This window comes from Petromyzon marinus, chromosome 33 (genome assembly GCF_048934315.1).
Source record: "Petromyzon marinus isolate PM22_M1 ecotype Great Lakes invasive population chromosome 33, UKy_Petmar_22M1.pri1.0, whole genome shotgun sequence".
NCBI lineage: Eukaryota > Metazoa > Chordata > Hyperoartia > Petromyzontiformes > Petromyzontidae > Petromyzon > Petromyzon marinus.
In genome coordinates, this window is record NC_133699.1 from 3,040,453 (window position 1) to 3,053,762 (window position 13,310).

Sequence of the window (13,310 nt, forward strand, 5' to 3'; positions counted from 1 at the left end):
TGTACTACTGGGTGGGTAGACACTGTAGTGGCTGTACACGTGTGTACTACTGGCTGGGTAGACAGACTAACTGTAGTGGCTGTACACGTGTGTACTACTGGCTGGGTAGACACTGTGGTGGCTGTACACGTGTGTACTACTGGCTGGGTACACAGACTAACTGTGGTGGCTGTACACGTGTGTACTGCTGGCTGGGTACACAGACTAACTGTAATGGCTGTACACGTGTGTACTACTGGCTGGGTACACAGACTAACTGTGGTGGCTGTACACGTGTGTACTACTGGCTGGGTACACAGACTAACTGTGGTGGCTGTACACGTGTGTACTACTGGCTGGGTAGACAGACTACCTGTGGTGGCTGTCCCCTTGTGTACTACTGGCTGGGTACATACACAGACTAACTGTGGAGGCTGTACACGTGTGTACTATTGGCTGGGTAGACAGACTAACTGTGGTGGCTGTCCCCTTGTGTACTACTGGCTGGGTACACAGACTAACTGTGGAGGCTGTACACGTGTGTACTACTGGCTGGGTAGACAGACTAACTGTGGTGGCTGTCCCCTTGTGTACTACTGGCTGGGTACACAGGCTAACTGTGGAGGCTGTACACGTGTGTACTACTGGCTGGGTAGACACTGTAGTGGCTGTACACGTGTGTACTACTGGCTGGGTACACAGGCTAACTATGGAGGCTGTACACGTGTGTACTGCTGGCTGGGTAGACAGAGGCAGAGAGGATCTGAGAACCACACCGGGATATCGACTCGCATCGGCAACCTCTGCATTGCAACTCGGTGCTGTGCTGTCACGAATACACCACAGCGTTATCCCCGTTAATATGCTGATTTAACAGACTTACTTATTTTAACACGAACATATTGTTACTTAATCGCAATACAGTTGTGCGTGAAAACATTATAGGGAGACTTTTTTAGGGCAATGAGATATCCGATAATACGGATGCGAATGTGATGAGCAAACTCCGACAGAGCTATTCGTGTCTAATCTCAAATGGGGTACCGCGCACGCCACTGCGACGTCTATATTTATCAGCGAATTATCAAGTTTCATTCTCCCTCGCTGTGCTCCTGGCAATGTGTCCACAGCCAACGCTATCGACGATTGCGGCCGCTCTTTTTCCACCTTCATTACAGTTGTTACCCTTCTCTTAATTAAAATCGGTTGCTGCACGGTGAACAACCCGGCCCTTTGTCAGTTCACCGGTGGATAGCCGGGCGGTGGTGGCTATTCTGCACGTGACCTGCAATCCAGCACTGCAGAGGCAGCAAGGGTTGGTGGATCACACACAGACGTTATGGAATTCCCTTCCTGTGGCCGTTGGAGGAGGTACCATCCCCGGGCTCGCTAAGGGGAAGGAGTACGGCAAGTGGACTCATCTCCATCTGTTGCCATCTGTGTGGGGATCTCGATGTCCTCTGGTGCAAGGCGTGGGGTTTTCTCCTGGTCCTCTGGGTTCCACTTACTTGTATGAACACTCATGACTTGGCTGAAAACATCTCAAAACAAAAACCCAATGTAGCAGGACGGTCCTGAAAATGAGTATGACGACTCGGCGTGGCTTTCTTGGATAAATAAGTAAATGTAAATGTTATATCATTGACCATACTAAGACCACTGGGTTCATAGTACAATGCGCAAACCATTGCACCACCGATGAAATCCATATTAGCGGTAATACGCACCAAACTAATGATTATTTTAGATTATTAGTCCTGGAAAGCCTCTGGATGTCTCATGACACTTATTTGGAGGGTCTTGATTTATGATGTTTAGCCAATCCCATAACTGAGTGTTTGGCACGTGGCGAGGAAACCGTAGTGTGTACCCATAGCAAATGCACGCACACAAAGTCAAGTATGTATTTACGCCTTTTGGCGTCATCTGGTCCAACACCAGTGGAGACTAGGCTCTAAGAAAAGCCGTCTCGGGAGTGGACCAATCAAATTCAAGGACAGTGCATATTATCAGTTGTCTCTTTTGTTTGCATTTTGACTGCTTGTGTTGTGGTTATTGCAAACATGATACCTTGAATAAAGGTGTCAGTTTTTGTGCCAGTTAAAAGGGTAAAACCTATTACTATATCAAGAATGTATGTTGAACTTCTTTTGCACCTTACTTTAGCCAACCGCGCTAATCGGAGGTGCAGGGGGAAGGACAACAAACTAAACATAAAAAGCAGTTCTAAAGAAATGAGTTTTCAATCTAAATTTAAAAGTGCATAGGTCCCAGCGGCTTCCTAATATCGGAAGGAAGAGCGTTCCAGACGGCCGCAGAAGCGCATCTGCAAGTGTGTGATGCAGTGACCGATAACACAAGGCTCTGCACAGATGGGTTTTTACAAAACCACTTGCTGTGCTGGCACCTTATGATCACCTTGCAGCTCAGAATTTTTTTTGTCAAATTGATAAATCATAAAATAGTTGAGTGGAAAAAGGCTCGTGTCCCATCCCACTTGTGTCGTCGAACTGAGGGTGATGGGCAGGCCCTAGTGATGTCGACATTGTCCGCAGCCGGGTCACGATGGGCGTGGCTTGTAGGGGGTTTCCTGCCTTCAGGAGCTTCCGTTTTTAAAGGGGCCCGAGTAATTGACCACAAAAAGTAGCCGATTACAATTTTCTTTACTTTTAACTCAATCGACCGATTGTCGGAACTCATGACGACATGAGACCAACATTAGTTGGGATGTGGGGGGGGAGCTGAATTGGTGTGGCTGTGACTGGTCTTTTCAGCGATTTGATCATTTATTGTTTCAGCTTCACAATTCTCTCTTTTTTTATTACTCCCTTAATTTTTACTGTCACTATTTTTTTCTTTCTCTGTCTCTTTCACGTATTTTTTTATTAGCTCCATTAGCCTGAATAATTTGCATAGCTCAGAAATAATTGATTCTCATATATTCGTGGGCACGATTCTGACACGTCTATCGTGAGCATCCTTGCATGCCGGATGAGGTTTTACTTTAACAAGTGACCAATTTCTTACACGTGTGAAATGCATGAGAATTTGTGCTGCTGCTGTTGTGAGGGTATCAGAATCAGAATCTGTATTTATCCTGCAGATATTCAATGAGCTATGAAGCTCTATTTCACAGATGTCCAGTAGGGGCGGGTCACATGCGATGTACGTCGTAATCTCGAAACTTGAGAGCTATTGCTTGCGCAAGCGCTACTGGTGTAAAGGCCTCCACTCGCGGGAGCTCTAGAGGGCCCCTTTAGAGGGCATCTGGCCTGCTCTTCCACACTGGCCACACGTCTTGGAAGATGCCGGAGTACCCCAACTTCACGCCACTGCACGTGACCAGCCGAACGACGAACTGTGGTGTACCTAATTATGCTGCTGGGTGGACAGAGGCTGGTGGTGGGGGGGGGGGAATATTTAAGAAATGTGCACCATTATTTCCAATGTCATACAAGCCATCAAATTGAATTGGCAACCTCTCTATTGCAAGTCCGGTGTAATTACTATTACACCGAGGCAGCATCGTTATTTAGAGCATCTGCCATGAATGGCCCCTGCCCAGTGCATTCGAAAGGGCCGTGGACAAGCTGCTTGAAGCCTCCGGCCGAATTGTCCCATAGACATGCCAAAGTAACCAAAGAAATAAAAACACATTCGGGAAAACGTGGAGCTTAACATACATCATCGCGTGCTGCACATTCGTCGCGCGGGGGTCAATATGTTCCCCTTTCCCCGCGAAGAATAAATAAGGAGGTGGGTGGATGGATAAATAAATAACTCCCGGGGTGCGTGGCGACGCATTAAGCAGCCCGGCTCATGTTCCGAGTCAGAAATTGTGTGGATGGAGTCGCACATTAACCATCCGCGCGGTCGATATCGCTGGACACCTCTTGGCCGCACTGATCTCCGCAATTTGACTCGGCAGCACTGCGGCTGTATTATGGTTATAAGGCCACCCTCTCCCCCCGCAAGGGACATAACGTGATGAATAGCAGCTCACTCGTGCCAATTGCGTTGTATTTATGGTATTAAAAGTAATGTGTGTATATATATATACTCGCCGTGTATCTCTGTTTCTCCTAGGATATGCAATGCAGCGGAAGCGTCCGCCCCCGGTGCTCGCAATGTGACGGTCAGGAGTTGAATTCCCTGGTTGGGGAGTTGAGACAGCCCATCGTCCCTTGGGTCGATAAAATTTGTTCCACTGCGGAGAAGAAAAGAGTGTTGGGTTGTTTTTTTTTCTGGATCAACCTATCACCCCCATAGGAATCTGTAATTTCCACCACTGGCTCGGGTTTGTAGACACGCGATGAGCACCGCCTCAATGCTCGTTTGAGTAGGAAATCACTCGAACCTGTTTTGTCAACCCGCTGTTGGGAAGGGGGCTTTGTTGGTCATGGGAGATGTTTGATGATGCTGCGCCATGCTCGAGAGTGTGAGGTGACATATATCACTCGCCACTGATGTTAGCCATCAGCGTCTGAGAGCAAGTCCAACCGAGGAGATGGAGTGATGAAATCAGCTTGTGTGCAGGGCCATGACGGATCGACGCAGCTTGTGGAGTCCTTCATCCAGCAGTTAATCAAACATGACCAATGATGGCTATGGTGGTGATTAATACTGACGCGGGTTGACTGCCAAAACCATGTTTGAATCTGAGTTTTGTTCTGTTAGAATGTACTGTCGATGGGTTTGTGATGTGGACATCAAATTGCAATAATTATCTCACGACGTTATGCGTTCTTTGGGACGAGCGTTGACAATTGAAGAGCGTTGACAATGGAACGTGATTACGGTGTGCCGGAGCCGGTGCACGTGCGTCGAGCTGCACGCCTCGTCCGCGTTGACGCGTTGCGTTCAGAGGGAGCCCCCGCCTTGCACACCCCCCCCCCCCCCCCCAAAATCTCACACCACGTGTAGAATAAGCACCACGTTAAACACATATCGTACAAATGTGGATTCGCTCGGCAGCCGAATAGAAATGTATCTCGTGGCACTGTGCGATCGAGGGAGTGTGTGGACAGGTCCCTTCAAACGGAGGTTGGGGAGGGTGGTCAACTGGTCATATCCAGCGCAGGTTGCATGGGTTACGGATAGAAGATTGTGCACAATAGGACCGTGAATGACACTTTGCTTGCGTAAAATGAGCTATTATTACAGGGGGCAGTGAACGAAATAAAGCATGGTGTACCACGTTGGGCACACAAACAAACGTACATGCGCATTTAATGGTGACGGATAAGGGCAGGGGGGTCCACGAGGTGGCCCCACCAGGTGGACGGAGTTGAATCCCAGAGGAGGCAGCCAGGGGAAGCGGCGACCTCCCATTGAGTGGAGGTCGACTGGAGGCCTTGAGAGAAGACGGTCGGTCTGAGCTTGTGCGGTGATCGTGTGCGAGGAAGCAAATTAGGCCGTGTGCGCGAAGTCATAATGAGCCTGGAACATGTGATCAGGAGGGAATGAGCTGGGGTGGGGCGGAGTGATGTGTCCCTCCAGGGGCAGATTGCTGCCACTAATCCGTGCGGCGTGCCCCGTGCGATCTTGCTTAATAGGAAGCGTGCGAGTATGCCTGCAATGTTCCAGTCGCCTCAATTTGATCGTGCAATACATATATATACACGAGGTGCCTTAACCGCCACGGCCACGATCCAGTATCCCGTGAGAAACTTTGATGACAATTATAATAACAAGCCTTTTTTGAAGGGCGTCGCATCGTTCAAACTGCATATCTCAACGTCGCACAATCCGCGGGCACTGAGCTGCAAAATTCACGCAGATATATCCGGCCAATGTAACGAGTGTTCATACAAGTTTCATGACACAGGCGCACCCAGAGATAACCCCACTAATTTTTCGGCGGCCAACGCCTCTGTCCACACACACACACAGATGAAAATTAGTGCCCACTTGCTGTACTGCCTTCTCCTGGCCATCCAGGGTATTGCACCAGCTAGGATGGAGTTTTGCAACGTCTGCCCCGGTGATCCACCAACCCTCGTTGCCTCCTCCACGTGGTTGGACTACGGCCCACGTGTAGCGTGGCCACCACTGCCCATCTACAGTTCTCTGCCCGAAAATTGATTGGACAAAATTATTCAAGCTGCTGCAGTCACTGACGGTGCGTGTATTGGATTTTAATGGAGAGACGCATGAATGCCCTAATTAAAATCAAATCATCGTTAGACGAGACGCAGAGTTCCATTTAAACATTTTAATATGAACCATGTACAAAATGTACCACTTCATATCAGCACAACATTGTATGGAAGTGATTTTTCACACTTTTTTTTCCATTTTTTTTTCTTATTCTTCGAACGATAGTTTACATTGTACAATATATACCGGTGTCATTTTGAAACGGGACAAAGGCAACATATTACTGTGTGAACACACAAAAAAATAAACCTGACATGGCTTATACTGTGCATATGTATAAGTATGCATTCATATTTTGCCACGTATTTTTTTCTTTTTATATATATACTTTTTTTTCCATTGCACACAAAAAAGGGGCATAACACTACATCAAGTTACGGCCAGGGGCACCTATCTGTTACCATTGGTGGCTGATCTTTTGCCAGTAATGATGGATTGCATGTGCGGGAATAGGTAACCCTGCGTCTTCCAGCGCTCCCACTGACACAGAAGTATCCATTTGAAAGTCTTTCGGAAGGTCTTGTTGCACAGCGCGTAGCACATCGGGTTGACGGTGCTGTTGACGTAGCAGAGCCAGTATCCGAGGCGCCACCAAACCTTCGGGATGCAGTTGTCGCAGAACGTCGACACCAGCACCATGATGTTGTACGGCAGCCAGGTGATGATGAAGGCCAGCAGAATGGCGCTCAGAGTCTTGGCTGCCTTCTTCTCCTTGATGAGCGTGATGCGCTTCCGCTTGGTGATGCGGCTCCGGGCCTTCGCCGCAAACTGCTTGGCCACCACCGCCTCCTTCAGAGTGATGCCTCCGGGCAGCCGCACCGGGGGGGCGCTCTCCGCGTCGCTCGCCGCTTTGTCCGGGTTGGCCGGCGGGGCGGCTGTGTCGTCCCCGTCCGGGGACTCGGCCCCTGTCGCTCCCTGCAGCTGCAGCTGCTGCTGCTGCGTGCAGTTGTCCACGTTGGCTTCCGTTCGATCGTCGCGTGTGGCGGTGGCGTTGGCGGTGGCGGCGACGGCGGTGGCGTTCGCCGCCGGCGAGGCGATGGCGCCGTCGTGGCCGTTGGCGGCCACGACGGCGCCAGTCGTGGCACCGGAAGTGGTGGTGGCGGCGGCGGCATCCGAGTCGTTGGCGACAGTCGTGGTGGCGGCTGCGGCTGCGGCATCGGCGGCGCTGCCGTCCTTCTCGCACTTTCCATTCGTTTTCTCGGGGCCCACGGCCGCGTTGGCGTTCTTGGAGTTGGCGTTGCCCGTGGCGTTCGCGGCATTTGCGGCGGGCACCTTGGCGGCGATGGCGGAAGCTGCGATCATCTTGCTCGCGATGGACATGGCCACGCGAGCACCCCGCGTCCTGCGCTCCTCGTCCGTGTCCTCCTCGTCCGACGGCTCTGGCGAGTGCAGCATGGCCTTGTGGCCGGGGAACGTGAGCACAATGGAGAAGATGGCCTTGGGCCTCTGTGGCGGAGGGTCGTCGTCTTCGTCGGAGCAGAGGGAATGGATGGGCGAGGGGTCTCCCTCGCGCACGCTGTTCCAGTTCACTTTGCGCGCTCGGTCCCGGCCATCCCGCGATTTTATGGACTTCACTCGCTGTGAAAGACGGGTCGGAGGGGGAGGTTTGGAATAGAGAAGTTGGGGATTATTATGATTTTTTTTCATATCGCATACTGACACTGCTGGTGGCCCACAATATTTATTTTCCACTGGACAACCGGGCCGAGCCTGATCCTTGCTGAGCGAGGCCGATGCAGCTCAGGAGGGACCAGGTTGTTATTCCACTGCAGAAGCCGACATTGAAAGTCCCGTTGGTTGTAATTTGCATCGTAGTAATCATAACAATTATTATAATACACAACGCAAGACAATGCGTTAACATGTAGTTATCCCCTCTTCTGGTATTGGTGTTATGTAATGTCCTAGGAGGACATCTAATTGAAAAAAGGATCACTCTGGAGAAACCAGGACAAGTGACAACTCTAATCAAAGCCATAATCTATCCACCAATGAAATGAATGCCTTCCCCAGATCACGTTAATCATCGCAATTTTTAAACTGTATTTTCCGATATATTCAGATATTCTACATCCTTGATACATATATAAATGTCCTCAGATGTAGCAACCAAACTCATGCTGCAATTTACTCAATTTCGGATTATACATCGTAATCATTGCCCCCTACCGGCAGAAAAATGCCCATTTGCAGGCCAGGCACTGAGGCAAGGCACCCCCGCCAAATGTTGGAGATGAGATGGGAAATAAGTTGCTTACCGCTTGTTAGCGCTATGAGACATATCCCATAGTAGATGACGCTCAATCAAAAACGATTAATAATTATCACTAAACTAAACTATTTTCACTCTACCAGGTAAGGCCCACTGAGCTATATAGCTCTTTTTCAGAGACAAAGCAACCTGGCAACAAATGATAGCTCAACGAAGTGGCTTACTTATCATGTGGAAATGTATCACAGCAAAATAGTCTCAACACATGTTTCTAAAATGTGGAGGGGAAAAATCGGAGGACCCGGAGAAAAATCCACGCGACCACGGGGAGAGAGACACGCAAACTCCAAATATCGGGGTCGTCAGGGTCGGGATCGAGCCGACGACCTCCTGCACACCGTTTAATAATAATTACTATGATGATGATAATGACGAAGGGTTTACCTTGAGCAGGCCATACTTGGAGGGCCGCTTGACTTGTACCGGCTGGGCGGGGTCCGCGTCCGTGGCCGTCCCCTCGGCCGTGCTCGACTGGCGCGAGCTGCCAGGCTGTGTGAGGATGCGGCTGCTGGACTCGAACTGAGAGCCCTGCAGCCCGGCGAGCTCCCGCGTCCTCTTCTGCGTCTCCAGGTAGATGCGCCAGTAGAGCACCATCATGATGGTCACGGGCAGGTAGAATGCGGCGATAGCCGTGCCGAAGGTGATCGCCGGCACGGACAGGAACTGGATGAAGCACTCGTTGTCCGGCACGGTGCGCTTGCCGTCGACATACTGCCAGAAGAGGATGGCCGGGCCCCAGAGCACGAGTGAGACGACCCACGCGAGGCCGATCATGAGGGCCACGCGCTTGGTCGTTCGCTTCGCCTTGTACTTGAGCGGGCGCGTGATGGACAGGTAACGGTCGAAGCTGATGACCAGCAGGTTCATGACGGACGCGTTGCTCGCCACGTAGTCCACCACCAGCCACAGGTCACACGCGGCCTGGCCCAGAGCCCAGCGGCTCATGATGATGTAGGTTGTGTAAAGGTTCATGGAGACCACGCCGATGATGAGGTCGGCAACGGCGAGGCTGAGCAGGAAGTAGTTGTTGACCGTCTTGAGCTGTCGGTTGACCTTGAAGGCCACCATAACCAGAATGTTACCCACGATGGTCAGGAGGCTGACGATGCCGGTCAGCGTGCCGATGACGATCACCTCGAGCACCGTGTGTCCGCCGAGTGGGTCGTTGCCGGCGATGGCGTGGTCCAGCAGAGGGTCCGAGAGGTTCTTCAAAAAGTCGGCGGACATGGTGTCGGTGGACTCCCGCTCAGTGTCCTCCATAGCAGTCGAGCTGCGTCAGAATGGAACGGCGTGATGCTGGCGACAGCGACGCTGGCCTGCAGACTCTAGAGCATCGCTGAGTCGTCCCACTGCACGTGAATAGCATTTGCGACATAGACACATCTCCATGCTTGTCACTCGATGGCTGTTTGGTCTTTCATCGCTCGGTTATTTTCAAAGTTCTTTGCGCCCGGGTTCACGTTATTAGTCTGTTCAACGATGGTTTGAAGGACGCTGCTTTTAAAATGTCTAGTCTTCGCAGTTGAATTTATTGAACTGACGTTTCAGATCGAGGTAAGAGAGAAAGCTTCGGTGTAGCAGCACGCAGCTATTTTAAGGAATTACTGTCCGTATTTGGTTTGATCTGAAAAAGAAATGAAATGTTCAGAAAAGTGAGTTATTGTAACACTTCATTTATTTTAAGAAATGTATTATAGCCTCATAAATTGCAAGTGCATGAACATACAACACTGCACATATCAGATTTCATCATTTTTAATCCAAGTTTGACATTTGTCACGTTCATTTTTCTCATCCTTTTCGAGCCTGGATGCGAACGTGACAAAAGATTATTATTTGCCGAAATCGTTAGCGTGAAATCTCGATTGCATTTGATACACTCGAACGATCGTTCGAGCCACGCCACATTGTGGCAGAGTCCGTCGCGCTCGCTAACGGCAAACTGTCATTTATGGTCACGTGACAGCGCAGATTTCGGACGGCCGTACAAGCCCCTTGGCAGATTCTGAGGAACCCCCCCCCCCACCCCCCCCCGTGTACGCCATAACTCTCGTGTAATTCTTTGGCGTCTCTGTTTTGAAACGCACGCAACTTAATCATCGCCGACACTTCCTCCGCTCCCCACGCGATCCTCGTTTCCCCCGTGCGGCTTCCGCGGGCGGTATTTTTTGACCCCGTCGGCCGAGCGTGCCGCTGTCCCGAGCCAATTACTTTTGACGGCCATCTGTTAACGACGGTTAACCGTGAGTGTCGCGTGCGCGCGTCTCCGGCAGAGCCCCCCGCTTCGAGATGCTCAAACGTGAAGCTAAGGTCGGTGGTTATGGAGTTGGCGTTTAGACAGGATGAAACCAAGCAAATGTATGTATCTATATTCTGTGAATTTTGGTATTCTTGGAAAAAAATATGAGGATGAACCAAATTGGGCGGGGAATATGTCTGAAAGGCCTTCCCACTTGTAGAGATATTGTGATTCTTTAAGGCGCTCTATACATTTTGAGCTATTGGCTGTGACCATGAATCACCTTATGTCCTCACATATCCCAGATATTTTAATAAAAAAAAACTATTGAAGGTCATGAAATACCCCATTTCCACAAATTTCAGATTCAACTTGACTGGCATTGTTGCTGAATTGGCTACGCACAGTAAAGGACATCATTTGGAGATCAAATAACATTTCCATGGGTACTAGATATGCGTTAGGCGATCTTCCCGACTCGTTTAATGAAACTATGGTGCAGGAAGGCTGCAAGGTAATTTGACCGAAGGTGTGTATGGTAGAGTATCATAATTTCACAGCCTAGAACATTAAAAAATGTGGGGGGGGGGGAAAGGTATTTATTTATTTAAACAATGTCTTAAATTATGCAGGTTATTTGCACTATTGGTAGTTTTGTTGTATTTTGCAAACATTTGCAATTATTAAATATATATTTGTGATTTGCAACAACACTTCAGGACCAAATAATAGAGAAAAATAGAGGTCAATAAGAAAATAAACATGATCCACAGTCATCTTCGGTTGTGATGTATATGATTTTACATTGAACAAGAACCCATATCTAACAGAGAGGGTCCTTGCCTATAAACATCTGGCATTTTACCAGCATTGGTTCAAGGAATCCTGACTCTTCTGATGAGACGTTGAATGTTAAAACCGATCCGAAGTTTGCTTGTGTTGGAACATTGCTGTTGAAATTATGGCTTTCCCAGCAGGCTCTGCGACTGATGGGATGTGTAACAAATACAGTGAGGGAAAAAAGTATTTGATCCCCTGCTGATTTTGTACGTTTGCCCACTGACGAAGAAATGATCAGTCGATAATTTTAATGGTAGGTTTATTTGAACAGTGAGAGACAGAATAACAACAAAAAAATCCAGAAAAACACATGTCAAAAATGTTATAAATTGATTTGCATTTTAATGAGGGAAATAAGTATTTGACCCCCTCTCAATCAGAAAGGTTTCTGGCTCCCAGGTGTCTTTTATACAGGTAACGAGCTGAGATTAGGAGCACACTCTTAAAGGGAGTGCTCCTAATCTCAGCTTGTTACCTGTATAAAAGACACCTGTCCACAGAAGCGATCAATCAATCAGATTCCAAACTCTCCACCATGGCCACGACCAAAGAGCTCTCTAAGTGTTCAGGGACAAGATTGTAGACATACACAAGGCTGGAATGGGCTACAAGACCATTGCCAAGCAGCTTGGTGAGAAGGTGACAACAGTTGGTGCGATTATTCGCATATGGAAGAAACACAAAAGAACTGTCAATCTCCCTCGGCCTGGGGCTCCATGCAAGATCTCACCTCGTGGAGTTGCAATGATCATAAGAACGGTGAGGAATCAGCCCAGAACTACACGGGAGGATCTTGTCAATGATCTCAAGGCAGCTGGGACCATAGTCACCAAGAAAACAATTGGTAACACACTATGCCGTGAAGGACGAAAATCCTGCAGCACCCGCAAGGTCCCCCTGCTCAAGAAAGCACATATACATGCCCGTCTAAAGTTTGCCAATGAACATCTGAATGATTCAGAGGACAACTGGGTGAAAGTGTTGTGGTCAGATGAGACCAAAATGGAGTTCTTTGGCATCAACTCAACTCGCCGTGTTTGGAGGAGGAGGAATGCTGCCTATGACCCCAAGAACGCCATCCCCACCGTCAAACATGGAGGTGGAAACATTATGCTTTGGGGGTGTTTTTCTGCTAAGGGGACAGGACAACTTCACAGCATCAAAGGGAGGATGAACGGGGCCATGTACCGTCAAATCTTGGGTGAGAACCTCCTTCCCTCAGCCAGGGCATTGAAAATGGGTCGTGGATGGGTATTCCAGCATGACAATGACCCAAAACACACGGCCAAGGCAACAAAGGAGTGGCTCAAGAAGAAGCACATTAAGGTCCTGGAGTGGCCTAGCCAGTCTCCAGACCTTAATCCCATGGAAAATCTGTGGAGGGTGCTGAAGGTTCGAGTTGCCAAACGTCAGCCTCGAAACTTTAATGACTTGGAGAAGGTCTGCAAAGAGGAGTGGGACAAAATCCCTCCTGAGATGTGTGCAAACCTGGTGGCCAACTACAAGAAACGTCTGACCTCTGTGATTGCCAACAAGGGTTTTGCCACCAAGTACTAAGTCATGTTTTGCAGATGGGTCAAATACTTGTTTCCCTCATTAAAATTCAAATCAATTTATAACATTTTTGACATGCGTTTTTCTGGATTTTGTTGTTATTCTGTCTCTCACTGTTCAAATAAACCTACCATTAAAATTATAGACTGAACATTTCTTTGTCAGTGGGCAAACGTTCAAAATCAGCAGGGGATCAAATACTTTTTTCCCTCACTGTACTTAGATTGTTTACGTGGAGGGACAGATGGGAACAAGGGATAGTAGCTG

At 49.0% G+C, this 13,310-nt stretch overlaps 1 protein-coding gene across 4 annotated transcripts in view; it reads right to left on the reverse strand.

Annotated features, from left to right (window-relative positions):
• Positions 1-6,178: 6,178 nt before the first annotated feature.
• Positions 6,179-13,310, reverse strand: part of LOC116948318 (muscarinic acetylcholine receptor M3-like) — a 79,220-nt gene continuing 72,088 nt past the window's right edge. For 3 of the 4 annotated variants that reach the window (XM_032964872.2, XM_032964870.2, XM_032964869.2), the window contains 2 exons: positions 8,795-10,034; positions 6,179-7,716 (listed from right to left, as the gene is read on the reverse strand). In XM_032964872.2, the coding sequence (XP_032820763.1) occupies positions 6,529-7,716; positions 8,795-9,670 (2,064 nt within the window). In that variant the 5' untranslated portion in view covers positions 9,671-10,034 and the 3' untranslated portion in view covers positions 6,179-6,528. Of the gene's footprint in view, positions 7,717-8,794; positions 10,035-10,502; positions 10,953-13,310 lie in introns of those variants that run through there. The other variant, XM_076071453.1, reaches the window with a different exon arrangement.